A 25735-nucleotide genomic window follows, 5' to 3' on the forward strand; every position below is an offset into this window, starting at 1 on the left:
TAAGTAACAAAAAAATCAAAAAAATTGACTGCCTTTGTTTAGTAACCAGCTTTATGGCATCAGCTTTAAACCAATAAATTCTCTGATTGAGAGCCAAAGAAAAATAAACAGTCTCGCTTCGGTTCCTGCAAGGCTGCGAGCTGCTTTCGCTGGACGGGTAGAACCTCCTCCCGCCTCCCCCTCACCCCCGCCCCTCCGCTTGTCCTGGTTCTTCTGCAGACAGCCGTAAATGGAAAAATTCATTAATCAGTTTTATCTGTCCCCTGCCTCCGCCGCAGCTCCTTCTGCAGATTATTACACCTGATGTGTTGAATGAGCTTGGAAAGAGCTGCGAGTGGGGCTGGCTGCGGAGTCCCTGGAGGCAGACTGCTGGCCTCGTTGTCAGGCTAGTAAAGTAAGCTAGACGTCTGAGATGTTCCATGTGCGGTTTTAAGGTCCAGATATCTCCAAAGGCCGCTGAAATTACGACTTTTTTTTTTTTTGCTTCAGTGGCTCAGTTTGGTGGGTGTGTAATTACGCTGCATCAGAGAAAACGGCTTCTGTGACTTTTTGGGGGCGCTGAAAAGGAAAACTCATCGACCGTGTAAGGATTTACTTTTGGTTGGAGTGGGAGAGATTTTTTTTTTTTTTTTTTTTTAATAGGATTGATTACCGTATTTAAATTTTTTTTAAGAATTCACCTCTTTTCCCCCGATGGTGTTGAATTATCTTTCACACCCAGAGGTTTTCTCTTTTAATGCTGCACTGTGCTGGAACTTTAGAGAAGTGAAAAATTTGATTAGAAGGTGGAAAAAACCCCCAACAAAAATCACTGGTGTCACAGTCATTAGCACCCCCCTCAATTCTTTTCACCACTTGCTTTTACAACACTAGATGTGATGTTAAAAGCCTCCACAAGCTTTTTACCCCATGTTTGGTTCCGGCGGGGTCGCACTGACCCCATGTGTGGACAGTTCTAGGACAGTTTTTGTTTTTTGTCTGTGTGGATTTGGGTGGTCTCACGGGACAGCCCCGTGTTTACACGCTGTCCGACCGTGATATCTGCCGCGCTCCTCCTGATCATCACACTCGGACCACTGGAGGGTTAAATATATATATATATTAGCGTACAGAGAGAGGGAATCTCTTTAGAGCTGCAGCAAGGGATTATTGTAGTATTCAGTTCAATTATTCTATCAGTTATTCTAATCAGATACACAATTTGCATGTTTTTCATTTAACTGCTTAAGCCTTTAAAAAAACTTTTTTGGAACAATATTAGAAATACCTTAAAAGATGCAAAAAAGTACTTCAGTTCCTTTGTAAAATACAATAAGTTAGCATTCAACAACATAGCATTTCTTTAGCATGCTTCATCATTTGTAGCAAAGGATACATCTTCAGCTAAAGAAATATTTCTGACGTCGACATGAAAAGCTCAGTTCTTTTTGCTTATCAATACAGTTTAGGGTTGATTTAATAATTATCGTTTCAATTAACCTATTAATTGGGTAGCAAACCCAATTAATAGATATTTTCTTAGATAATTTAATAGATATTTTCTTAGATAATTTTATTTATATATTTTGTTTATAGAATTTGTAAAAAATAAAAATAAAAAAAAGAAAAGCTAAAAGTATGCCACCTGAGGAGTTTTGGGAGAACATATTAATAGGCTGTTATTTTGTTGTTGTTGTTTTTTTTACTTAAATGCAAAATGTATATATGTTTTGGTACAGTTTTGACTTAATTATTGCTCTAAATGTGTTGTTTTTTGCAAAAAAAAAAACATTAAAAAAAACCTTTCTACTCCAATTTAACGATTAATTGACTACAAAATTAGTTTTGATTAGTTTTAATTCATTAATCATTTCAGTCCTATATTTCTTTGGGTTCTGCGGAGTCCTGGGTGAAAGACCCAATTCTAATCTCTTGGGTTTTCTGGCAGAATTTGGATTTGAAATCTGCTATTTCTCAGATTCCATGATACCATTCCAGTAAAACTAACGTTGCTTCAAACAGCTACACATTTCCCCCCCAAAAAGTAGCTTTTCAGTGTCGGGTAGTATAAACCATTTATTGTTTGCATGTACAAACATTGATTTACAAAATGACAATGAAAGGCAGACAGGTTTTATGGATGATACAAGATTCTTTTTCTTTTGTAAAATTGAAATAAGTGCCCTAAAGTCCTGTGTGCTCTGCCGCTTTCCATCAGAAGCGCACGCGTACCCTCCATGAGTAGCTCGTGAGAACTTTGTCCCTTTTCTTTACGATGCAAGTGTACGTGCCTTCGTTGATGGCGTTGGCCACTATGGTGATGTGATCGTCTTTCAAGGAAATGTAGTTTGGGTGAGAGTGCTCCAGCAGCTCCCCGTCTTTGTACCAGCTGAAACAGAAGGCAGACGCTGTTCGAGTGTCGTCACCGCAGCCGTAGGACAAGTGATGACGCGTCACATGAACTTACTATATATTGCCTCTCTTTGATGCGATTTTCTTCCCACAGCGAAAGGTTAACTTCTTTCCCTCAGTGACCAGCTTGTGTTTGGTCCTAGGTGGAGTGGGTGTGGGAGCGGCAGTGGGGAAAGGAAATTCTGCAACGGGAATGAACACGTTAGAGGGAAAACAAAGAAAAGGGTGTAGATATCCAATCAATTTGTTTATTCCTTTAATGGGAGCAGCTAATAGCGAAGCGTCATTCAGAGCTTTGCAAAAATCATTCAAGCCTTTCGAACTTGTACGTATTTCGTCCACAAACTTCAGCATTTGTGTTGGGATTTCATTGGACAAATTGACGCAACACAGAGCACAATTACAAAAAAAGGACATCAAACATACATGTGTTTTTTTCCCCTATTTGTTTACAAAGAAACATCTGAAAACTTTGCATTTATCCTCCATCCACGCATCATTAGGTGTTGGTGCCTATCGCCAGCAGTTTAGTCTGCATTTATGTTCTAGTGTATTATTACTATTATTATCATGCTATTCCAGCTGCAAGTGTTTTACGATTACTGAGATCATCTTAAGAGGAACGGCCACTGGCGGTCATTCTTCTCTACAAAATAAGCTGGATTAAGCAAATTTGTTGACTTAATTTTCAGATCTTACCACAGATTCTTGATTCAATGTACAACCCGGACTTTGACTGGGCCATTCTTACACAAGTATTGTTTGATGTAGACCACACCATTGTAGAGTGACTGTACGTCACATGTCATGGCCACATGAGACGGAAAACCTCCAACCCGAAGTTTCAAGTCTTCAGCAGCCACTAATGATCTTTTAATCAATTTAGCCCAGTTTTAATACAACAATAAATTTCTTTTTGCTCCTTTTCAAAAAGGCTAGATTTGTGGACTGCACAACGAATACTCTACCTGCTAAAGCTATCCTAGTTTTAGCTGTGGACCTCTGCATCTTCACCACGTCTTGGCTGCGTCTCTGATTAATCCTCTTCTAGCTCTAGACTTTCAGTTTATATGAACAGCTGTTGGCACGTCTACTGTAGTGTGCCATTCTCTTTCCATTCCTGGCTAATGTGCTTGGTGAGATATTCAAATTAAAATTTTTGGATATCATTTTACCACCTAATCCTGATTTAAACTTCTTTGTAGTTTTATCTGTGAGCGGTCTCTAGTCTTTATGATGCTTGCTTAAAGATCTGAACAGCCGTATTTCTACTACCATTAAATGGCACATAGGTAGACTCTATGTAGTAATTAGGTGTAAGTCACTGGTTAATGAGTTAGTGTAGGGTTAATCAACTAAGGATTAATTGATAAGTGGTCATTTTCTTAAAAACCTGAGATTTCTCTCAAATCCAGAGGGCTAACCGTCTTTCAAAAGCATGAAAGGCTGAATGTTTCACAATATGCAAAATTAAATTAAATAAAAAAATTAACATTATTTACGTGTCAGCTGTATTAAATACTGAGTGAATAAACAGGAAATTGTAGTTTTCTCTTATTATTGAATTTAGACATTTGTGAAATACAACAAAACAGGAATCTCTTAGATTGCTGAATAGAAATAAAAATGAATAAATATGTGAAACACTTAATTCTCCATGAACGGACAGATGTTCATACAGAAGTGTCTGTGGTTACTCTTGAAGGAATGCTAAAACTTCCCTACATGAAATTCTTTAACTCGCGACAGCCCCCAACATCAGCCAGTTTTTTTTTGCCGCCATGCTTTCTCTTATAATGTCACCGTTGTTTCCGTTCGTGTCCTCCGCTTTTCTGCCGTAGCACATCTCTAAGTTTTGAATGAGAAATTGACGCTGCTCCCGCCAAGCAGCTCGACTGAATCGGCACTGTTAAGGCGTGACATAAGGAGTTTGCCGAGTGTTTACGTTTCACAGCAGAACCGCAAAAAGGGCATTTTTCATCCCACACTGGCTTCTGTTTGGTCCGTTTCTCTTTCCCGCTCTGGTATGCTCCCGCCATCTTTATTCTGTTATCAACAGGGCTCCGCTGTAGGATGACCAGCAGCTCCTTCTGCCTTCGGCCAAACACTAAAAGAATGTCTAAGTGGACGTTATTAGTTAATCGACTGGAACTAACTTTAATCTAATAAACCATTCGACTATTAGCCGCAAGTCAATTAATTGTTTACACCCCTAGTGCACGTGTATTTTTGCGGTAGATTTTGTCTCAGCATGTTGCTTAAATTTAAACTAGTCCAAAATAGAAGATGGGAATCTTCAACTTCACAATTATATGGACCTTTGGGTTAGTCTGTCACACAAAATCCCAATACTATTAATACATATTATGAAGAAATAGTTTCATCTCTGTTTCATTCGTAATATAAAAATACAACATTGTTCCCCGATAAGCACCTCCACTAAAACCCGATCATCATAAATGTCGTGATCCAACCCTCATCTGAGAGAGTGATGCTGACCTGTCGGGGCCGTGGGGCTCCTGTCATTATAACATCTCCCATCTGGCTTCTGACAAACACAAACAGAGCAGTCTGCGATCAGTTCTTAGGCTGCTTAAGAGCCCCTCATTTTCTCGTTAATGCCGCAAAAATCCCAATTGACCCTGTGCGTCTCTAACCCTCGAGCCACAGTCTGAAATTCCAGCGGTTTGGAGTCGCTCTGGAATTTTCCACAGCCGTACAGCGTCTCTGAAATCAACAATGAGGAACAGATTCCTGCAGGCCAGAAATCGTATCCTCGCGTCTGTCTCCGAACTGTCCCCCCAGTTGCTGACAAAACCCACTGGAAAGCCAAGAAATGCGAGGGTTGTGATAGTTTAGAGGGGCCGTTTCCTGTTGTGCAAGAAGAGCATCCCACAGTGGAACCTAAGGAGGCCCTCAGACTGCTGATGTGGTGGACTGCACGCGAAGCAGGTCCCTTTGGGTGGCAGCCAACAAGTACCAACTCCGCCGAGCCTCGAGGAAAGGCTTCTCCTTCAGTAGAAATACACTTTAATTCCCCTCTTAAATCACACACTTAAAAAAACTCCATCACAGCTCTACGAGGTTGGACCTGTTGGCTCCAGCTGTTCCATTGGCAAACGGTTCACAGCAGCTCTTTACGCTGTGAAAGCTTTCTCTTTTTTTTTTTCCCCCTCCCCAGGCTGCTGCTGCTGCTGCTGCTGCTGCTCTCTGCTGCCTTACCGTAACAGAAATCACAGCTGGAAGGGCAGTGCCTCTGCATGAGCCTGCGCTTGCTGTCGCAGTAGCCTTTCCGAGCCCAGGAAGGACAGATAAATAAGCGATCCAAACATCCTGGAAGAAAGAGTGGGGAGATTAGAGGGTGGATTTAGGAGGAGCAGGACCAGACATGCAGCGCTCAGTCAGCAGCAAAAAGAAAAGCTGGATCCCCAATCATTTTTTTTTGTGCCAACAAAAATGAGTCACTGTAATATACACTAATGATGACTCATGAGTTTATACAATGTGCATTAATGCCACGTTGGCTGTCAGCGTCAAAGACAAACTCGGTGGTCTGTTTTCCCTTTGGTTCTGATCCAAAGATGTGTCACTGCGTGTTATTTAACCAGTTTTTAACGTGTTTATCTGAGTGTAATTCCTCCAATTCCAGGATCAGAGTACAAAATGTTTCAGCATTTTTTTGTCATTCACAGATGAAATTGATCATTTTGTTCATGTTCTTCCCTTCCTTGGCCTACAGTGTATATGTATATATATATATATATATACATATATATATATATGGAGTTTCTTATGTTTTCTCCTGCATATAATGTTGTTTTTAAGTTATTTAAGTGCCCAAAGGTCTGTATTATTATTATTGTTGTTGTTGTTGTTTTCATATATATATATATATGAATTGGTTTTTTTTCACATCAACTTACCGCTTACACTATGTTGCCAAAAGTATTCGCTCACCTGTCTTGACTCACATCTGAGCTTGCCTTAGCATCAGTGTTAGACACTTTCCAATCTTTGATTAAAAATATTTCAGGCATTATCCCTTTATGCCACAGATGTCTCAGTCTTTTCTTTCTTTGCCCACCCTCTCCATGGTAATTTGATATTTTTGAACTTTCGCAATTGAGTAAATGACACCCCTTGCACTAGCCAAAATGGTGATATAGAAAATATTCAGCAGTTTCAAATGGTAACTTTCTAAAATCTTGCTCTGGTCCGACAGGGATGTCTCAAACCGGAGAACAACAAACGTACCATAGAGACGGTGCAAACCCCAGACCTCATCCTGTGTGATCTGCTTGCGTCCTGTCAGAGTAGCATTCAGGTGCATTATAGCCTTCGGATCCATAGAGTGCATGAGTCCGAGGACGTGGCCGATTTCATGCGTCGCCACGTGGACAATGTCTGTCAGCCAAACCCCTGCAACACGAACATAACTGCTATTGTCGTTCACTTCACTAATTGTCTGTGGGTACAAAAAAATATATACTGTATATATATACATATTCCTGCCTTTCTTCCAGCTGAAGCGCATGTCTCCCAGAATCCAGTATTCATGGTCGTCAAAGTGGATCTCGCCCGTTGGAGGGAAGAAGGCGTGAGCCAGTTCACCCGTGATGCCGTCAAAACAGTGGTGCAGGTAGGACTGCCAGCAGTCCGTGTGGTTGACCGGGTAGAATCCTGCCAAGAGAGAGAGAAGAATGCATACCTCTGAGTCAAGGAGGGAAGCCCTCACCCCATTATTTCTGCTCTCTGCAGACTGCAGATGGGAAGTGATGAATTACCAAAGACAGAGAGCTCTTTGCTAAAGCCTCAGCCTGCAGGATGACAACCATGCCTCTCCTTGTCACTGACAATTTATGCCGGGCTCTTGAGTTTAGTCCCAGAAGTACGAATAAAGCATAATTCACACCGCTTTGCTATGGAAGCTGTCAAGCATTTTACAGTTTTTTTTCTTCTTGCAGAATTATGAGTCATGCTGAATATAGGCTTTGTACCCCAGTCTCGGCACACGGCAATTTAAGGAAAAGCAACAGCAAAGCAGAACTCTGGAGCCGGGTGCCAAGCAACATCTGTTGGAGACAGCAGCATGCAGGCAGAGCAAGCACCCACCAATCTTAATGTCTGCCTCCTCGTCAGCTGGCACCTCTCTGAATGAGAACGGGGAAATGTCACTCCACAGGCCAAAAGCCCTGGCAATGCCTCGACGCGTGTCGCTGGCATTTATCAGGTTTGTGGGAAAAGACAGCAACCTGTTGGGAAGCACCGTGCCGTTAGTACTGCTCTCTGTACGCATTCCTCTCTGCAGCTGAGGAGTCAGCAAAAAAAATAAAAAAATAAAAAAAAAAGAAATAAAAGAAAAACACAGCAGCTACTGTTCAGTAGCACACAAATTCCCACAAGTGTCGCTGAGTACAGCTCCATTACTTCATCTTCTTGAGTATCTCAGCCAGGGTTAGATCTGTGCAGGAACTTTTAATGAGGGTTATGTGTTAATCAGATCGTCTGTAGTCTTCTTGTAGGGACTTTTAGATCACCGCAGTTGGTGAAATTCAGTGTTGGCTTTTCTAATCTAGTCTTACTGAAGAGTTTATGGGCTGACTGAGGACGCCAGAGGACGTAAAAATTGGTGAAGGTTTTCTTCAAAGCAATTTGTACAATGGTATCCAAACAGTTTGAAGTCCTTTCTGTACAATTTTATAGTAGCTTTCTATAGTTAAGCATGGCGGTGATGTAGAGCCACTTTTGGTGGATAACAAGTCAGTGTGTACCTTGGAATGTGTGAGAAAAACATGGCAAGCTTTTCAATTCGGAATAAACAATTTCTTCAAACCACATCCACAGATGTCAGATTTAAGTACCTTCAGAAATGTTTTGAATATTTGCAAAGGCAGACTTTGACTAAGACGAAAGTATTTGTATTGTCACGCTAAAACCATCGTGACTGTGGTACGCGCATTGCTTCAAGTAAATTTGTATTTATTCAGCACTTTCTGCAAGCTGCAATAAGCTGTTTTGTGTAGCACTCAATACCGGTAAGGAGACCACATTATTTAAGTCTTGGTCTTGTCTAAATCTCGACTACATTTCTACTTTTTTTTATGTCTCGGATATGATGATCACAGGAATCTCAGTACTTTCTTCTCAAACCAATCAAGACCACAATTGCAATGTCCCTTCTTTTTAGTTTGAATCCTGACAGGATTGAATCCTGACAGGATTCAAACTCCCTATAGTTTTCTTTTTTACTTGATATATGAGAAAACACCTAGAATAAATAACTTCCAGTGCAAATACTTGGGTATTTTTCTGTCTGTACAAGACACACAAAGAAAGACCATTAAGCCACCCAATTTTACTCACTCTGCCTGCAACTAATGCTAAGTTAGCTAACATTTGGCAGCACATAATTGCTCTGTTTTATCTTGTTACCAGCTTGCCAGATTCATTGAACAAGTAGCTGCATGTAGCTGAGGGTCTGCCGACATACAAGTTTGGGTTCCCTTAAATGTTGCGGCATTGCATCTGTCTGAGGAAGTGCCAGTTTGCTAAAGAAATGCAACAGACGTGTTTTCTCTAAATGTTTGTATCAACAGCTGCATTGTTATGAACAGAGCAATGATTATAGAAACTGTGTCCCATTAGTTTTCTCTTCCTCCACTTTGGTCTTGGTGTTAGTGTCATCGCCCTCAAAGTCTTGGTATGCTCTTGTCTACTTAATTGTGCTAATAAGGGAACAGTGTGTGAGTAAATACTTATAAGTTAGCTTGAATTTGTCCCATTTGAGCTGCTCTGGGGTCAGGGTGTAGCGCTTGTTCCTGGACAGGTGGAGGACTTGTGAGCGGGCCTCTTTGCGGATCCCGATGACCAACATGGTGGTGTGAGCTTCTTCCTTGGACAAAGCAAAAACCTTTAATGTTTCACATTACAGATTGCGAAGTGAAGACAGAGTGCTCACTTCGACTTCACGTCGTATTAAAGATCTAGTTCAGAACTTTTGAAGTGGCTCCCTGTTAAAGGTGAGGTGGGCTCCAATGCAGCTGGAAGCCACCTCGGCATCTACTGGATCTGCATCTTCGTACAGCGTCATTCAGATTAGTCGGTGCTGGAGTTTGTAGCTAACCGTAAGAGAGCCCGAGTCTAAAGTGGACTTCTACTATCTTAACCCTTCTGTGGTCTTCAGAGATGGAATCATGTAGACCTCACAAGTTTTTTACTCTTTGCACTGACCCCGCTAACTACCCCACTGTCCAACCATGACCTTTAGCGCACTCCTCCTGAGTGGCCTTCACTAAGACCACAGGAGGGTTAAAGCAACTCCGAACTCAAAAGCACCATGGCATGGTATGGTTCATGTGATCACTACTTAAGAATCTTTAAACTTACAATAAGATGATTAATTACACAGGAAATGTAAATAGGAGGTGGTGCACACCCAACAAACCTGTCATGAAATTTAGGGAGAAAGAGAACAGCATTTCTGGTCAGAATTTCTGCCTGATATATACTGTGTGCACTTTTACTAGGCAAGTTTTAGTTTTTATCATTTTCATGCATATTTTCCAACTCCAAGCTGTATAAACTTCAATGCTTTGTTTAATGAGGGAGGGTGGTTCCTAAGGAGATCAACCATAATTATTAGGCAGTTTCTTTTCCTCAGGCAAAATGGGGACAAAAAGAGATTTAAGCGACTCTGAAAAGTCCAAAAATTGTAAAAAGTCTTTTAGAGGGATGCAGCACTCTTGAAACTGCTAAGATATTGGGGCGTGTTCACAGAACCATCAAACATTTTGCTGCTAATTGTCAGCAGGGTCACAAGAAACATGTTGAGGAAAAAAACAGGTAAATCTACTGCCAAAGATTTGAGAAGAATCAAACGTGAAGCTACCAGGATCCCGTTATCTTATCAGCGCTGTCACATTCCAGAACTGCAACCTACCTGGAGGGCCCAGAAGTACAAGATGTTCAGAGCTCAGAGACATGGCCAAAGTAAGGACGGCTGAAACCCGGCCACCACTGAACAAGACACAAGTTGAAATGTCAAGACTGGGCCAAGACACATCTGAAGACGGATTTGTCAAAGGTTTTATGGACTCATGAGATAAGAGTGACTCTTGACGGACCAGATGGATCGACCCGCAGCTGGATCAGTAATGGGCACAGAGCTCCACTTGCTCTGCTCTTTGAGTGTGTTAGACTCAGGAGTTCAGTTCCATAAAATGACAGCAGTAAGCAGGGTCATTAAATAGCAGTGTTGCAGTATTTGGAGTTCTTTCAGGAATATAGATGTCCACCTCGGTCTACGCCTAATCTGGAATAACACTAAGTTAAGACAGCGTGGGCGATAACTGCTTAAAATTTTAACAGAACCTTTAAAACCCTTTAAGGTGCTAGTGCGAAACAATGGCAATTGTCTGGACGAAATCTGTTTGGTATGATTGTCAATAGATTTTGTGCAAAAGCATTTCTAAGAAATGAAGCTCTGAAGCATTTAAGGCATTTAAAGTGGGGATGAGTAACAAAAACTCCAAATTATACCACTTGAAGTTTTCATTTTCTCATAGATTTTAAAGCCTGTGATCTGGTGCTTTGTTTTGTAAAAAAATTCATAAATATTCAATGGTTGCCTTTGTGTCTCTGTGTGACCTGTTGACATTTGATCAACAGCTGGTCTAACCAGGGTCTGCCACCCTCCTCATTCACTTACTGCTGGAGATAAACTCCAGCTCCCCCAAGCCCTGCACAGTGGATCTAATAGTAAAATGGGGAAGAAGATGCTTGATCAAATACTTTATTGGCTGTATAAAGTATACAGCCAATAAATGTTGGCTGTATACTTTGTTGACTAATGTCAACAAAGTATACTAATGTTGCCAAAAGTATCCAGCCACGCCCCCATATCATTGAATTTGGGTATTCCAATCACAACAAAATGCAGACTGCTTCAACAAGCGTCGGTGAAAGAATGGGTTGCTCTTGAGCTCAGTAAATTTCAGTCCGGTAACATGATAGGATGCCATCTGTGCAATAAATCCACTTGTGAAATTTCCTCCAAACTAAATATTCCACAGTCAATTGTTAGTGGTAATATAACAAAGTGGAAGTTACTGGGAACAGCAGCAACTGAGTCTTGAAGTGGTAGAGCACTTAAAAATCACAGAGTGGGATCAGCAGATGCTGAGGCATGTAGTGCCCAGACCCAGTAGACAGACTTTCAAACTTTATTTGGTCTTCGTATTAGAACTGTGACTAAAAAGCTTCATGCAATGGGTTTCCATGGCAGAGCAGCTGCATCCAAACCTTACATCACCAATCGCAATGCAGCAAGTTGGGAGCAATGGTTTGAACCACTACTGGACTGGACTCTGAAGCGGTGGAGATGTGCTTTGGAGCAATGAATCATGACGCATTTGGCAGTTGAATGGATGAGTCTGCCGTTGGCAGTTGCCAGTAAAACACCCATTAATGACTGCATTATGTCAAATGTGAGGGACATGCTGCTCTCAGCATCAGCTTACTTAAATTAATTGCTGTTCTATCAACCTTCCAGACCACTCAGGTTTTCTGGATCTGGTCTGCTCTCCATCCCCACAACCAAACACGGAGAAGCAGCACTCAGCTTCTACGCACCACTAATCTGTAAAAAACTTCCAGAAAAACTACACATCTGCTGAAACACTGAGTTCCTTCAGATCAAGACTTAAAGCACACATGTGATTAGTCGTAAGTGGAACACTGATCAACAAGTATTTGCTTGATTATTTTGATGACGACTTTTGACAAAATGTAATGTTTATCGCTTGTTTGGTAATTGGTGACTGTATGACGTTTTTATGATGTAAAGTACTTTGAACCATCTTGTTGCTGAAAAGTGCCACACAAGTGAACTTGACTTGACCTAAGTCTTGCATTTATTGGCTCAATTTGATATCAATCTGATTTGCTCCGTTTAACTTTAGATGTCAGCAGATGTTGGTCAGACTCTTTGGGCGACTTTTAAAGCAACGTTTATTCTATATGCCCGTTCCATGACCTGGTGGTGTGCTGGCTGATTTGTGTTTTTTTATAGAAACACAAATTCCGCTGTTTGGAAAAATCCAATGCTGTGAAAAACACAAGGGGTCATGGTGTGGAATCAAAATGAGCACCGCCCATCACTTTCATTACGGTTACATTGTGAAGTGTTATATTATTTTAGCAACACTTGGAAGGATTGCTGCTTTTCTGTTTCGCGTAAATGCAATTGGATTGTGGTTAACATTAGTTTAACATTTTTGTATAAATGCTGTGAAACTGTGTTATTTTTACTAAGGTAGCGTTAATAGAGCTTACCAGTTGCATTCGGATTGAATTAAGTGCAATGCCTTCAGTGTGACCAGCAGCATTCTAAAAACACCAGGCATATTTTCACAAGCAAAAAGCCCAGAAAAAGCTTCGGACTCAGTCGAAGAGCTGGCTTGTCTCACTGCAGAACTACAGTTTATTTTATGATAAATACTACATTCTCTTCATGTGTGTCATTACATCATCATGGAGTAAGTCAAAAACTTCACCTGACGCAACCTGTTCTGTAGCAGCACCTGTCTGGGGTAAGATGGTAGAACTACTGTAGATGGCAAATGTAAACTAGAGCACCCCTTATTTTGCATTCCGCACCTTATCCTCTGGATTCTGTTCCAGATTTGCCCCGCCATGAGTAATATATTACTTCCTTTCCAAAAATACTGAAACAGAGGCAGGCGTATTCTGTTGGGAAACTTGATAAAGTCTCTCCCTCGACTTTCAAAAAATGCTCTTTTTCTTCCAAATCACTTCCCCAATATGCTCTACTGACCTCCGCTGACACCTCGCAGTCATGCACTCGGTGACTTATGAGGCGTCTGATGCATTCAGGCCAGCACAGCTTTCTCCCTCTCTCCATGTGCCGTGTCACTGCACATCGGCACTCACGCTTTGGCTCAAATGAAGATGAATTGGGGGAACTGCGAGGACCGGAGCAGGCTCTCTCTAGACTAAACCTTGAAGCCGTGAGTGAGCTCGCAGACCAAAACATGCAGGGAGACATCTCTGAGGACTCTAGAGGGAGTCTGGAATAGCTTAGCCTCAAACTACTAAACAAGGGATTATGATTTTCATTCCTCATCTCCAACACACACACACACAAGAATCCTTTTTTTTTTTTTTGCAGCAAATGCTGCATTTTGAATGTAATTTAAAACATAGTCTGTTTGTTGAATGATGTACATCTGAGTTCCTTACAAAGGTTTTTGACTTGTTTTTTTCTTTTTTCACATTTTGTCATGCTGCGACCACATACTTAAACGTTTTCCATTGGGGTTTTCTGAGGACAGACTAACACAAATCAAAACATAATTAAAAAGTCAAGGGTAAATTTACGTGGTTTTCAAAAATGCTTTAGAACAAATAAATCTGACAAGTGTGTCAACGCACATCTAATTTCCCGTTGAGATCAATAAAGTACTTTTAGATTCGAACTGAATTCAGTTATATTAAACTCTCTTTTCCGAAGTATCGCAAAATAACATTTAGAGCGACCGACTTCAACCCTACCAAGAACAAAACAGATCTAGTCTGTATGAATAGGTGGCAAGTAAAAAGTCTCAGTTGAAAGAAAGTAATACGAAGTCCTGCTTACAGTTTGCCACAGTGAAAGAAATGTAGGAAGATGCTCTGGTCAGATAAGACCAATACAAAATACTGTCTGAGGTGGAGCACTAGCACTTCATATTATCCTGAACACATCATCCCCCTGACAAACATGGTGATGGCTGCATCATGCTGTGTGAATGATTTTATTATTATTTTTTTTGTTCTTTTAGAAGGGCAGGAAAGCTGGTAAAAGTTGAGGAGACAACAACTCTAAAAGTACAACAGCTACTGTGGAATTGTTTCGATGAAAGCAGATTTATGGTCCAGTCAAAGCCCACGCCTAAGTCCCATTACGAATATGTTGCAGGACTTGCATCTTAATGTTCACAGACACTCAATCTAAGTGAGTTTGTGCTATTTTGTAAAGAATATTTGACAAAAGAGAGAAAAGTCAGTCTCTAGATGTGCAAAGCATTCTTTTAAAAACGGGGTAAGTCTATGTAGCTTAATACATACGAACACCACACTGTTCATATTTTTATTTGCTAAAATAAATAAAGAAAAAGAAAGCCATGAATCATCTTTCATATTATGCACTTCTCTGTGTTAGTCTATTTCAGAACATCCCCAATAATTAAATGTAAAAGTAAGGTAGAGGTGAGGTAAAAAGAAAAAAAGAATAAATTCAGGTGGTGCAAATACTTTTGCAATACACAGTGGACTGAATCTTTTTCACATGCCGGATTTATGCTGTCAGTTTATCTAATAAAAGTTAACGCAGCAGTTCTCTTGAATGACAGCTAATAAGAAAGTGTGGCAAAGGAAATGACACAAAGCTGTCCCTCAGGCTATCGATCACAGTGGGTGGCTGGAGAGAAGTGAAGTAATGTGGAGGGGAAGACATTTTTCCTATTCACTGAAGACATTACCTTACAAGGATCCACTGTGTTGCCGAAACCAATTCTGGTATTCATCTAACGTCAACTGAACTGAACTTTAACTAGATCTGATGTCCATTACTTTAAATGACTCCAGCTTTTGGTAGTGATTAGACTGAACAGTTAATATCAATTAAAGTCCTTTATGATAAATTGTAAATAAATAAATAATATAAAAAAAGATAGCAGGAAATCATCCAGCTCCTTAGAAGTCTCAAGACTCCACATAAAGAGGTTTGTCAAATTTTCAAAGTCAATCTTTTCACAGCACTTAGAATCTTTTGAAGTACTAGTGCTGTCTTTCAAAAGTTAACATTCAGTTGTAACTTTCTGAAAAATCACGATTATTTTTGGGAAATGTATTATCTTGGACAATTATATAGACAGAATATGTCGTTAAAAAATGAATAAAAAGGTAACCAGCTTCTTAATTAGTTTAATGCGCAGCTCTAACTCCGAGTCCTCCGGGTCACCGAGTGGTCACAGCATACCTCTAACCTCCAGGAGGGAAACGCGGTGGTTAGATGCATCCCTGCGAACAGAAGGCTGAGCAGCGCTGCGGTCAGCAGAGGAGCGGAACACCAGTCACCGCTGCGTAAACCTCCAGGAGTCCCGCAGCTCACCATGGCTGCAGCACTGACACACTGTGGGAAGTATTTGCGTCTGTCTGCGAAGAAAGCTCCAACCATCGATGCCCGCCGGCGCTACTTCATGCCCATTGCGCGCAACTTTGCGTGTAGCTTTCTGTCACTCTGTGCGGGAGCGCAGTCCAGCCTGCGGACCGCGTAAAGAAAAGTGCAGACTGCACATCAGCTCTGCTCGGCTCTCTTCCGCTCAGCAGCACGCCTGCCTGCCTGCCTTGCCAGCGGGCTGGATTCACGTTGCTGTAGTCGGGGCAGGGGGTCAGTGTCGAGACGACCTAATGAAAACCAAACGCGCTGTCCGTCGCACCACTGCTTCCAACCACGAAACCTCGGTTAAAGCACTATCAGATGGGCTGTTCTGTTTTTCTCTCTTTCTTTAGTGTTTATGTAATCCTCCTGGGGAAAAAAAAAAAAACGCTCATGCACAGGCATCTGGGCACAGGAGAACGGACAGGGGCGTTTTTAGTATTTTAAAGCACATGGGGGGCTGGAGCCCTCTTTTTTTTCTTCACCTGCCTGGATGTTTAGTTGCTCTTATTCCTCCCATAGCAAGCCACTGCTATTAATATCATTCATATCCTTGGTGGGGGCTGCACCTGAAGTAAATGGCCTTCACATGCCACAGTTTGCAGTTTGTGGTTTTCTAATGACATTAGCTATAGGTTTCACGTGTGCAATAGTATGTAGATTTTTAATTTCACATGAGCATCATATTGAATTTCTGAATTGCTGCATGGTCATCGTGTAATTTGCGATTTTTCACAAGAGCATCACATGTAAAAGGTAAATTACCTGCATATGCATTGAGCTTTATCAAGTCTGAGGACTCCAAAGCACTTTGCAACGCAATCAGTCATTCACCCTTTCATGCACACTACGAAGACTGATAGTGGTAAGTAAGCTACAATGTGGTCACACTAGGGCAAACAAACAAAATTAGTCTGCCATTGAATTGGTGCCATCAGAACCCCAGGAGCAGGCAAGGCGTGTGAAGTGTCTTGCCCAAGGACACAATGACCTGCAGGACAAATCCCTGCTTCCTGACTCAGATAAGTTGGCTAGAGATCTGAATTTTTTAACAACATGTGGGTAACACCTCAAATACACATCCTTCTTTTGTAAGATATTGAGAAAATCGAAAGAAATCAGCCAAGATATCAAGAAGAGACTAGAGCAGAGTTGCTTGAAGGTATCACCTTCATCTGTTTAAACAATTATCCACCCGTATAAACACCACTGGAATGTCCAGTCATAATAATTTTCAGGAAGGAGACAGTTTCTGCATCCTAGAGACAGACACTTAGAGGTGCATAATGTATGAATCTGTCCTAGAACAAAAACAAAAGACTGTGTGAAGATGCTGGCCAAAGATGGCAAGACAGTGAAACAAGTCCGTGGGCTGAAAGGCCACTCAGCAAAGACGAAACCAATACCCCCAAAGTAAAACAAAAGTGCAAGTTATAGCTTGCAAATGCTTTCAGACATCATTGCTGTTTTGGAAGAAGATGAGTTCTGGTGTTTCAAAGAAAAACATAGTTTGGTGCAAAATGTGTGAAACATCCTCAGAACAAAAGCAAAAGACAATCAGAAAATACGAGAGTGTCATTATTCACATTGAAACGAGTCATACAATGTGGTGAAAAGACACTCAGCTAGGAAGTAGCTATTACTAAAAGTGATATAAATGTTAGCTAGGAATAGCTAGTATTACCTGCTGTACTAATAGTTACCATTGGCTTAACAGGCAAGCATTTCACCATGCAATATAGTATTATTTGGTAGAAATGAATGAGGTTTGCATAATTAAATTTGTAGAAGCAATGAAAGTACAAATGCTTACTATTATGGGGGAATGCAAGACAAAAAGTGGCAGTGATAGATCTGGGCTTGCTGTCAGTTGTGAGATATGTACACAGGCGTTCAGGTTGACATGAAGTCCAGCTGTGCAAGATGGAGAACTGAGGGTCCAGAGACTAACAAGAACAATGAGGCCATGTGAGAGTAAACTAGAGAACGTAAAGCCTGGATCAGTGAGTTCTTGTTTTTTTGTTCTTGTTTTTTTGTATGTTATTGTTGCTTTATACATTTTGCCCAAGAGCTTGTCCAAACTAAATAAAAAAACAAACAAACTTTTTATATATATAAATCAGCAGCACTTTCTACTTTATTGCACCTGATGCAAGGTATTTAATGATTATGCAGTGATTTATTTACAACTACTCAGTCTTGGGAGAAAATATTTGCATGCAAATAATAATCTGTTGCTTGACTATAATTTGGGAACAATGACATTGACCTCTATTAGCAAATACATTCTCATAGCTGCTCGACTCTTGAAGAGCCATTGCATGAACAGTTACTTATTGTGCATTCTAGTCGGTGTTGTTAAGTAAGATGTCACAAAGCAAACATGTCTGCTGACATCCCAAACCCTGACAAGGCAATTTATCATTATTTGTTCCCCTTTTGTCAGTTTGTATGTCAAGAAAACCCATTGCCATTTAAAGTTTTAGTCATGTATGTATTACTACAGTGTTGAGTGTATAAAATTTAGAGAAATAGATTGCTATGTACTTGCACTAATGGTAACAAGAGAAATTATCATACAACAAACTAAATGGACTCGACTTGATGTCTGAATTTTTGTTTTCGTAGTTGATAAAATTACCTAGAATGCTTCCAGGAGTCTGGCAGTTCCACATCTAGTCCAACTTCCAGAGCCGGTATAGCTGCCAATGCAAATAAAAGAGGGTCATAATTGCTGTGATAAACTGCTTATTTGCACTTCTGGTGATTTACTTAATATTAAATTGCAATTGTAGACTGTAAAACTGTTGCTATTCTTTATATTGCTATCCAATAACTAAATTAGCCTGTTATCTTGAATCTCTTTCAGATCATAGTTCTGGCTAAACATGCACCTTGCATTCTATCTTTTAGTAATTCACTTTGTTAAAGTTGGTTTGGCGAGATCCAGCTGGGATTGTGGAAGCATACAGTTATGGTTTTCACATCAGGAGATCTGAAATAAGAACATGCATAAAATGTACCGGTATAACAATACACAAACAAGATGATTTAGTATATACATGGCTTTAAAATCCTGGTTTGCTCTGTATTTGTATGTGCCCTTCTGAAATGTAGATTTCAGAAAGGCACTTTTTTGTCCAGAGGAAAAGGGGCAAATGTTCTAGCACCTCCTAGTGTGCATATATCCATGTTCCTGGTAAGGCTACATGATTGAATAAAAATTAATAAAATAAATCTAATAATAAAAACGAATTTGGATTACCAGGCATGTAAAGTGAAAAACAGTGCAAGAGAAAACTGATATTCGGTCATTTCCTTTACTTTATGTCATTTGATTCACTGCATCTCTTTCTCTGCCATGCTAAATTCTTTGATAACAGGGTCGTGTGCATGTGGTGGGGCAGAACTTCAGTGGATCACTATATAAAATATGTTCATGATTAAATAACTTGTTTTAACGATTGAAAGAGACTCGTTTACAAAATTCTACAAATAAGTGTGTTAATAGTTATTCTAATGGTTTCATTTGACAGTTGCACAAGTGGAAATGTTCGTTTATGGGGAGTATTGGGGTCTTCATATTCCTGCAGCTGCATTAAAATGTTGCACAGGACAAGTATAATTTGTAGAACATAAGCATCTTAGTATTTTTGTGGATACATTTGGATTTAATAAAAATAAAGGGAACACGTGCGTTTAGCTGACAAAACAAATCCCAAATCCACAAGCACGACTTAAGAAATTCGTGCAAACCAGTTAGTGACTTTGTTTGCCACCTGTCACCTGCTGAACTCCATACTGTTAATGATGTTCCCCTTTCCGTTATTAACGCCTAATGAACCAAAGGAAAAAAACTTATTTATTTATTTATTTATTTATTTATTTATTTATTTATTTATTTATTCATAACTAATTATAACCGAATTTGTACATTTTAATTGACAACCCTGCACATCCGCGTCTTATTTTATTAACATATTTTCAGGGCGGAACCATTGTGCGAGATACACAGTTTCTTCTGTCCCTCACGCGTCGTCGCGCTCGGGTGGGAGAAAAAGCGTTCCGTAGCCAACCAGTGACTTTACCCTCGGAGTTGACACGTAGACTTTGTCGTTGCTTTTTGCAGCGCCAGGCTCGTTGAGCTTAGAAATATGATTTTAAGCGGAGAGAAACCGGGTTCTGGTCGGATAATAAAGACGTAGCAGGTAAGAGCTACTGCCGTCACTGATATTCACCGCCCTAAGTTACCACTCTTAAGGCTAGGCGGCTAGCTTATTAGCTCTAATCCTATAATCTCAACAGTTAGGGTCAGTTCGTTTGACTGTCCGAGCTGGCTTCACCTGAATGTAGTTTCGAACAGAATCCCGCATGGTCGTCAAGAGACCCAATCAGAATGAGCGTAAAGAACGACATCACTGTGAAAAGCACTTATCTAACTGTGTCAGACATGGTCTGCATGCTTTTAGCAAAAGTGTTTGAATAGGAGTTTAAAGCATTACGCTTAAGGCTCGTTGATGTTCAGATTTAAAATGTGTCTAAACATATTTTAAAAGAACTCGGCCCCATATGTATAGATTCTGGTCCGGAAACAAAACAGGTACAGCGTCCCACAAAAGTGAGCACAACCCTCACATCACGTTTGTAAATATTGTATCTTTATCATGGGACAATATTTAATATATTGTACTTGAGACAACGTAAGGCAGCCAGTTCGTATAATAATGTAAGTTTGCTATTCCCCAGCCATTAATGTCTAAACCGCTAGTGTTACAAGCTCTGAGGTGTGAATGGAGTAGCAGGCGTGTTAAATTCGTTGTTATCGCTTCAGTGCTCTCTTATACTAGTCACTGGAAGCTTAACATGGTAAAAAAAAAAACAAAAAAACAAAAAACCCTCAATGGATTTAAAAACAAGAATTGTTACCAAACATAAAGATGGACTATAGGCTACAAGAAGATTGCCACGACCCTGAAACTAGAACCTGCGGTCTGATGATGTCAAGATCAACTTATTTGGTTCACATGGTGTGAAGTTTGTGTGGCAGCAACCAGGTGAGAAGTCCAAATTCAGGTGTGTTCCCTACAGTAGAGCTGGGTGGTGGGAGTGTAATGCCTTGGGGCTGCGCCGCTGTTTTTACCTTTCTCCCCACTCTAGCAACTTTACACCTCCAGATGACAAGTTAGCAACACACACGCCAACACATACCATCCCACCTGTAAATATACGGTAATTCAAATCATCATATTTTATTGAGCTGGGCTGTGTACTTTGATGCAAGTTGTGAGGATTTTCGTGAGGTCAGTCCTGCAATTAGATTGCCATTTTGGGATCCTTTTCGTTTATTAAAACGATCCTGGCACATGACTGCAGCTAGCCTCTCCTTATTTTTTAGATTAAAGAGACAAAGCAAGTCTAAAAAAAAAAGACTTCAGGACAGTTTTAAAAGCCTTTTAGTTGAATAACATCTACAGACGATATTGTGAATATTGTGAATAACATGTTTCAGTCTGTATTTGTTACTACTGTTAAAGCAACAAATATCTAGGAGGCAGATATCAGAATAAAGATACAAGTTTATTAAAGCAATTGCAATTGGAGAAAGGTCATTTAACACACAGCGGTCATCAACACACATGAGTGTCAAAGAATCTCTCTGGCTGCGTCGCCTGAACAGCCTCCTCTTATACAGACTCGAACACGTAGCCAATGGAGGGAGCATTAACCACACAAAGAAAGAAAAAAAACATAAGTACAGACAGTTTCTTCTTGACAATAGGGCATAGGTGACACACAGGTCATCTGGTGGAAACATCTGCAGTTTCGAAACGTTGACACCTTAACCACAAACACTTCTGCATATAACACTTTTACTGACTTTTTGTTGTATGCGGTTTACTTGCAGAATCAACAGTTTATTCTTGGATAGTTAAGTGAGAAAAAGATCCTATCTATTGCCCTTTTGTTCAACTCACAAGTCTTGCATCCGTGTAGCTCAGGGGCCCCAATTAACGGTGGCTGCTGAGTGAGCTAGATTGTGGTCAGGAAGTTTCCTGTTAAAACAAGTCTCCAGAGAACAGACAACTTGTCACCCTTAAACTGCAGTCAGTGTCAGAAACTGTGACCTTTAACACATCTAACATATAATAAAATGAAATAAGAATAAATGAGTAATAAGATGAGTAAAACAATCAATAGTAAGGTAATAATAGTAAGGTAATCAATAAACACAAATAATAAAAGTAATCAAGTAAAAGTAAAAAGTAATTAATAATAATAAAAGTATTCAAAACCTTTATGAAATAATAGTCATTAATAATTTACTTCAACACTACCGTCTTGTTGCATAGATCCTTAGTCCCTTACAGTTTTGTTGCTGTAATTTGCAAGATGTTTTACTACTCTTACTTTTCCTGGGTTGTTCAAGGATGGCTTTGTTGTTTACAGTTTTTGTGGAGCTGTAACTTCATAAATATTTAGTTAAACACTAAGTGTACGGTTAGGTTATCGATGTACTTCTTAGGTACGATGTAAACACCACGAAATATTGTGATCGAAGTGGAAATCCATATTTCCCACCCTTACTCTGAATGTCAGCTTCCTGCTTTGTTTTATATTTTCTTTTCCCACAGGAACACCAGATTAATTAACGCTTCTCATGCTGAGGAAGATGGCTAAAGATCAGAGGCACAACAGAGTAGAGACATTTGTGCTGGCTGGATCGAATGGTCACAATGGCCAGCAGTGGCAGACCGACGCCAACAACTCGAGACCAGACCACCCTGCCACGGCCAACCACGTCTCTAGGATGGCCCGCGTCGCCTCCGACGTCAGACACAAGTGCGCGGCCTATGTGCTGGCTCTGAGGCCGTGGAGCTTCAGCGCCTCGCTCATACCCGTGGCCCTCGGCAGTGCCTTGGCGTACAAGCTGGACGGCTCTGTGGACCTGGTGGTCCTGATGGTGTGCGCCGTGGCCGTCCTCGTGGTCCACGGTGCCGGGAATCTTGTGAACACCTACTACGACTTCTCCAAAGGAATCGACCACAAGAAGAGTGATGACAGGACTCTCGTCGATGAAATTCTGGCACCACAGGATGTCGTCATGTTCGGTGCGCTGCTGTATTCCTTGGGGTGCCTGTGCGCCACTCTCCTCTACTTCCTATCGACGCTCAAGCTGGAGCACCTCGCCCTTATTTACTTTGGGGGTCTTTCCAGCTCTTTTTTATACACTGGAGGTGAGTAGATTTCCAACCTGAATGTTTTTCTTTTAGCTGTAGGGGACATTGCATATTGGTATCTTTTAAAATAAAGTCTTTGTAAAATGGCAGGAATGTGAACAGTATATGTGGGTGATTAGTAATCATTTTTAGATTTAAAATTAGAGAAATAACCAGCCATTTGTACTACTCCTTTCTTTGTACAGAGGGTCTGGAGTCTTGGCTCTTGAGCAACAATTGCTTGCTGGAGGTTTGCTTGGGTCTTGAGAAACGTCTGTGTAGAAGTTTGAAATTTTACCTAATTTGCCACTAACATTTGGCAGTGACGTATGCAATGTGCCAGTTTGATGCTAAAGAGCTTCACAGAAATCACCTGCTCTGTACATAACCATCCTTCTCTGCAAAGAAAAAAGTGCCGATCTGAATGAGGCAGCTGTCGATGTTAATTTAATATTTGGAAGCGTGACCAACACAGACTGAATTGCTTCCTTCCCTTTCTCTGCTGCCATTGCTACACCTACAGTCAGACTCAAATTTTAAAACATTGCAGAAAATCATTGTCATCATTCATAACTTTCTCCTTCTGTTTGCTGATCAACCCAGTAGAAATTCTAGTGGAGAAATCCAGCTCAATGGGAGAAAGCCCAAACTGAATAGTGAAAGGACATGCAGAATTGCTTCCTATGCAATACAGGGAGCAATGTTTCTCATTTCTGTTCTCTAATTCTTTACTCGTTCTTGCCAAAATAATCAGACATTAATATGGTTGGAATAATGTTTTTTGTTTCTATATCAAATAGTACACAGTGAAGCAAAAATATTGACTCTAACAATAAATTAATGCTGGAAAGAGGCAGAAAGACATAAAATAAAGTAGAATTTTTATCTGTTGCTTATTTCTGCATCACGTATTTGCAGTTTTTGTTCCAAATTGAAAAATATAAATGTTCTACTTGGAAGTGCACACATTATTTTAGATCCTTGTCAAAAACCTTTTCACATTATGATTCAATAAAATACAATTTCCATCTAAAGATATTGAATTTAAATGCGAAAAAAATCTTGTGGCTTAAGTTTTACACCATTACTAAACAAAACAAATTCTGGAAATTTTCGTAGCATTCGTCAGCAGCTATGGCCAAGGTACATCTGCTTCCTCAGGAATATAAAGATGAGTTCGCTACATTATAATGACCAGACTTTATTATGTGATGCTTAAAAGCAAAATAACCTGTGAGGCGGTGTATGCTCACCGCCTCACAGGTTATTGTGTGTTATGCACACAGGAAATGAGTAACTTCAACAGGATGGAAGAAAATAAAACGATTTCATTGGATCTGGGGAGTTTTTTTGTTGTTTTTTTTTTTACTGTTTATGAACTTTCATCATAAACTGCCTTTAAATACCCAGCCTACAAACCAAACCATTTTTCTTTCTTTTCTTTTCTCCAGGCATCGGCCTCAAGTATGTTGCCCTGGGAGACATAGTGATCCTCATCACCTTCGGCCCCCTGGCGGTGATGTTCGCCCATGCTGTGCAGGTGGGCTACCTGTCGGTGCTGCCGCTGGTCTACGCCGTCCCGCTGGCCCTCAACACAGAAGCCATCCTGCACAGCAACAACACAAGAGACATGGACTCGGACAAGCAAGCCGGCATCGTCACGCTGGCCATCCTCATAGGCCCCACGCTGTCTTACGTCCTCTACAATCTCCTGCTCTTCGTCCCGTACGTGCTGTTTTGCATCCTCGCCACCCGGTACACCATCAGCATGGCTCTACCGCTGCTCACGCTGCCGATGGCCTTCCCTCTGGAGAAGCAGTTCAGGAGTCGTTGCTACGCCAAGATCCCCCAAAAAACTGCCAAGCTCAACCTCCTCATGGGACTCTTCTACGTTTTTGGGATCATCCTGGCGCCTCCCGGCAGCTTGCCGCTACTGTGATTCTTTAGAGTCAACGCATCGAAACTCTTGTTTATTACTCACTAGTTTATAGTACCTCTTTTTATTTGTAAAAAGAAAAAGTCTAAAGGCTTGTGCTGGCTTTTATTTATTTGCTAATTTATAAGCTGAAAAGTTTAGCTTTCAAAGTGACAAAGCAAAGCAGGTTTCTGACAGTATTAAACCATCTTTAATCTGTTAAGAGAAAAGCAAATCTGCAGCTGCCGGATTTGTAGTACAGTACATGATATCAGCACAAATATAATAAACCATACTCCTCAACATTATGTTGTTTTTTTGTTTTGTTTTGTTTTTATGGTACTCAGAGTCCATTTGGTGTTTGTCATTTTTATTTCTCAAGAGCCAAATAATTTGAGGTCATTGTAATAAAACTCACTTGTGCTGAACTACAATGTCTCCGTTTCTGGTCAAAAGATGCTTACTTGAGTACTGACACTTTGCATTAAAATCAGATGTAGAGCAAAAATGTCTTCAATGTTTTTTTTTATACATATATGAAAGCATATTTCAGAATATTTACAAACATTGAACACATTTTTGCTTTATATCTGATCAGTGCTGTGAAAAGTATTGGCACCTCAGAAATTTCTTCAATCTTAACTTTTGTGTCACATTTGCTTATTTTAGACCAGTTTATATCAATATGAAAGAGGGCAAATTAAAAAACAAAAAAATCCAGATTTTGTTTTTGTAGGTGGGGGTTAAGGGGGTGGGGGAATTGCTGCAAGTAACCTGGTTCTGTGAAATTTGTAATTAGCTTTTATTATTATACATGTCTCTTTTCTTCTATTGATCAGTTTTGTGAAACAACACCTCTTTTGCGATATTAAAAGATAGCAACATTATTTCCTTTCAAGTCTACATTACTGTTTTTATAAGGTATAGTGGGCCTGGTAATATAAAAAGTTTAAGGACATACACATTTTAATATAGCATCACAGTTTAGTTGAA

The 25735-nt window shown here is 40.3% G+C and overlaps 2 protein-coding genes across 4 annotated transcripts; one reads left to right on the top strand and one right to left on the bottom strand.

Annotated features, from left to right (window-relative positions):
* Positions 1-2037: 2037 nt before the first annotated feature.
* mmp23ba (matrix metallopeptidase 23ba) lies at positions 2038-15984 on the bottom strand. 2 transcript variants are annotated; one of them, XM_032575005.1, is made up of 8 exons: positions 15431-15984; positions 9147-9283; positions 7504-7643; positions 6904-7071; positions 6646-6810; positions 5614-5724; positions 2447-2573; positions 2038-2368 (listed from the first exon to the last, which is right to left on the bottom strand). In XM_032575005.1, the coding sequence occupies exons 1-8, from the start codon at positions 15626-15628 to the stop codon at positions 2194-2196; spliced, it is 1221 nt and encodes a 406-aa protein (XP_032430896.1). In that variant the 5' UTR covers positions 15629-15984; the 3' UTR covers positions 2038-2193. The 2 variants fall into 2 exon arrangements, with proteins under 2 accessions (XP_032430896.1, XP_032430902.1); XM_032575011.1 differs by having other exon boundaries at positions 9147-9279; positions 15431-15544.
* A 3650-nt stretch (positions 15985-19634) lies between these two features.
* Positions 19635-25173, top strand: ubiad1 (UbiA prenyltransferase domain containing 1). 2 transcript variants are annotated; one of them, XM_032570223.1, is made up of 3 exons: positions 19635-19818; positions 22243-22845; positions 24279-25173. In XM_032570223.1, exons 2-3 carry the CDS (start codon positions 22269-22271, stop codon positions 24764-24766), a joined length of 1065 nt encoding a protein of 354 aa, XP_032426114.1. In that variant the 5' UTR covers positions 19635-19818; positions 22243-22268; the 3' UTR covers positions 24767-25173. The 2 variants fall into 2 exon arrangements, with proteins under 2 accessions (XP_032426114.1, XP_032426122.1); XM_032570231.1 differs by lacking the exon at positions 19635-19818 and adding an exon at positions 19825-20664.
* The last annotated feature ends 562 nt before the right edge of the window (positions 25174-25735 follow it).

This window comes from Xiphophorus hellerii, chromosome 1, assembly GCF_003331165.1.
Source record: "Xiphophorus hellerii strain 12219 chromosome 1, Xiphophorus_hellerii-4.1, whole genome shotgun sequence".
NCBI classification, from domain to species: Eukaryota; Metazoa; Chordata; class Actinopteri; order Cyprinodontiformes; family Poeciliidae; genus Xiphophorus; species Xiphophorus hellerii.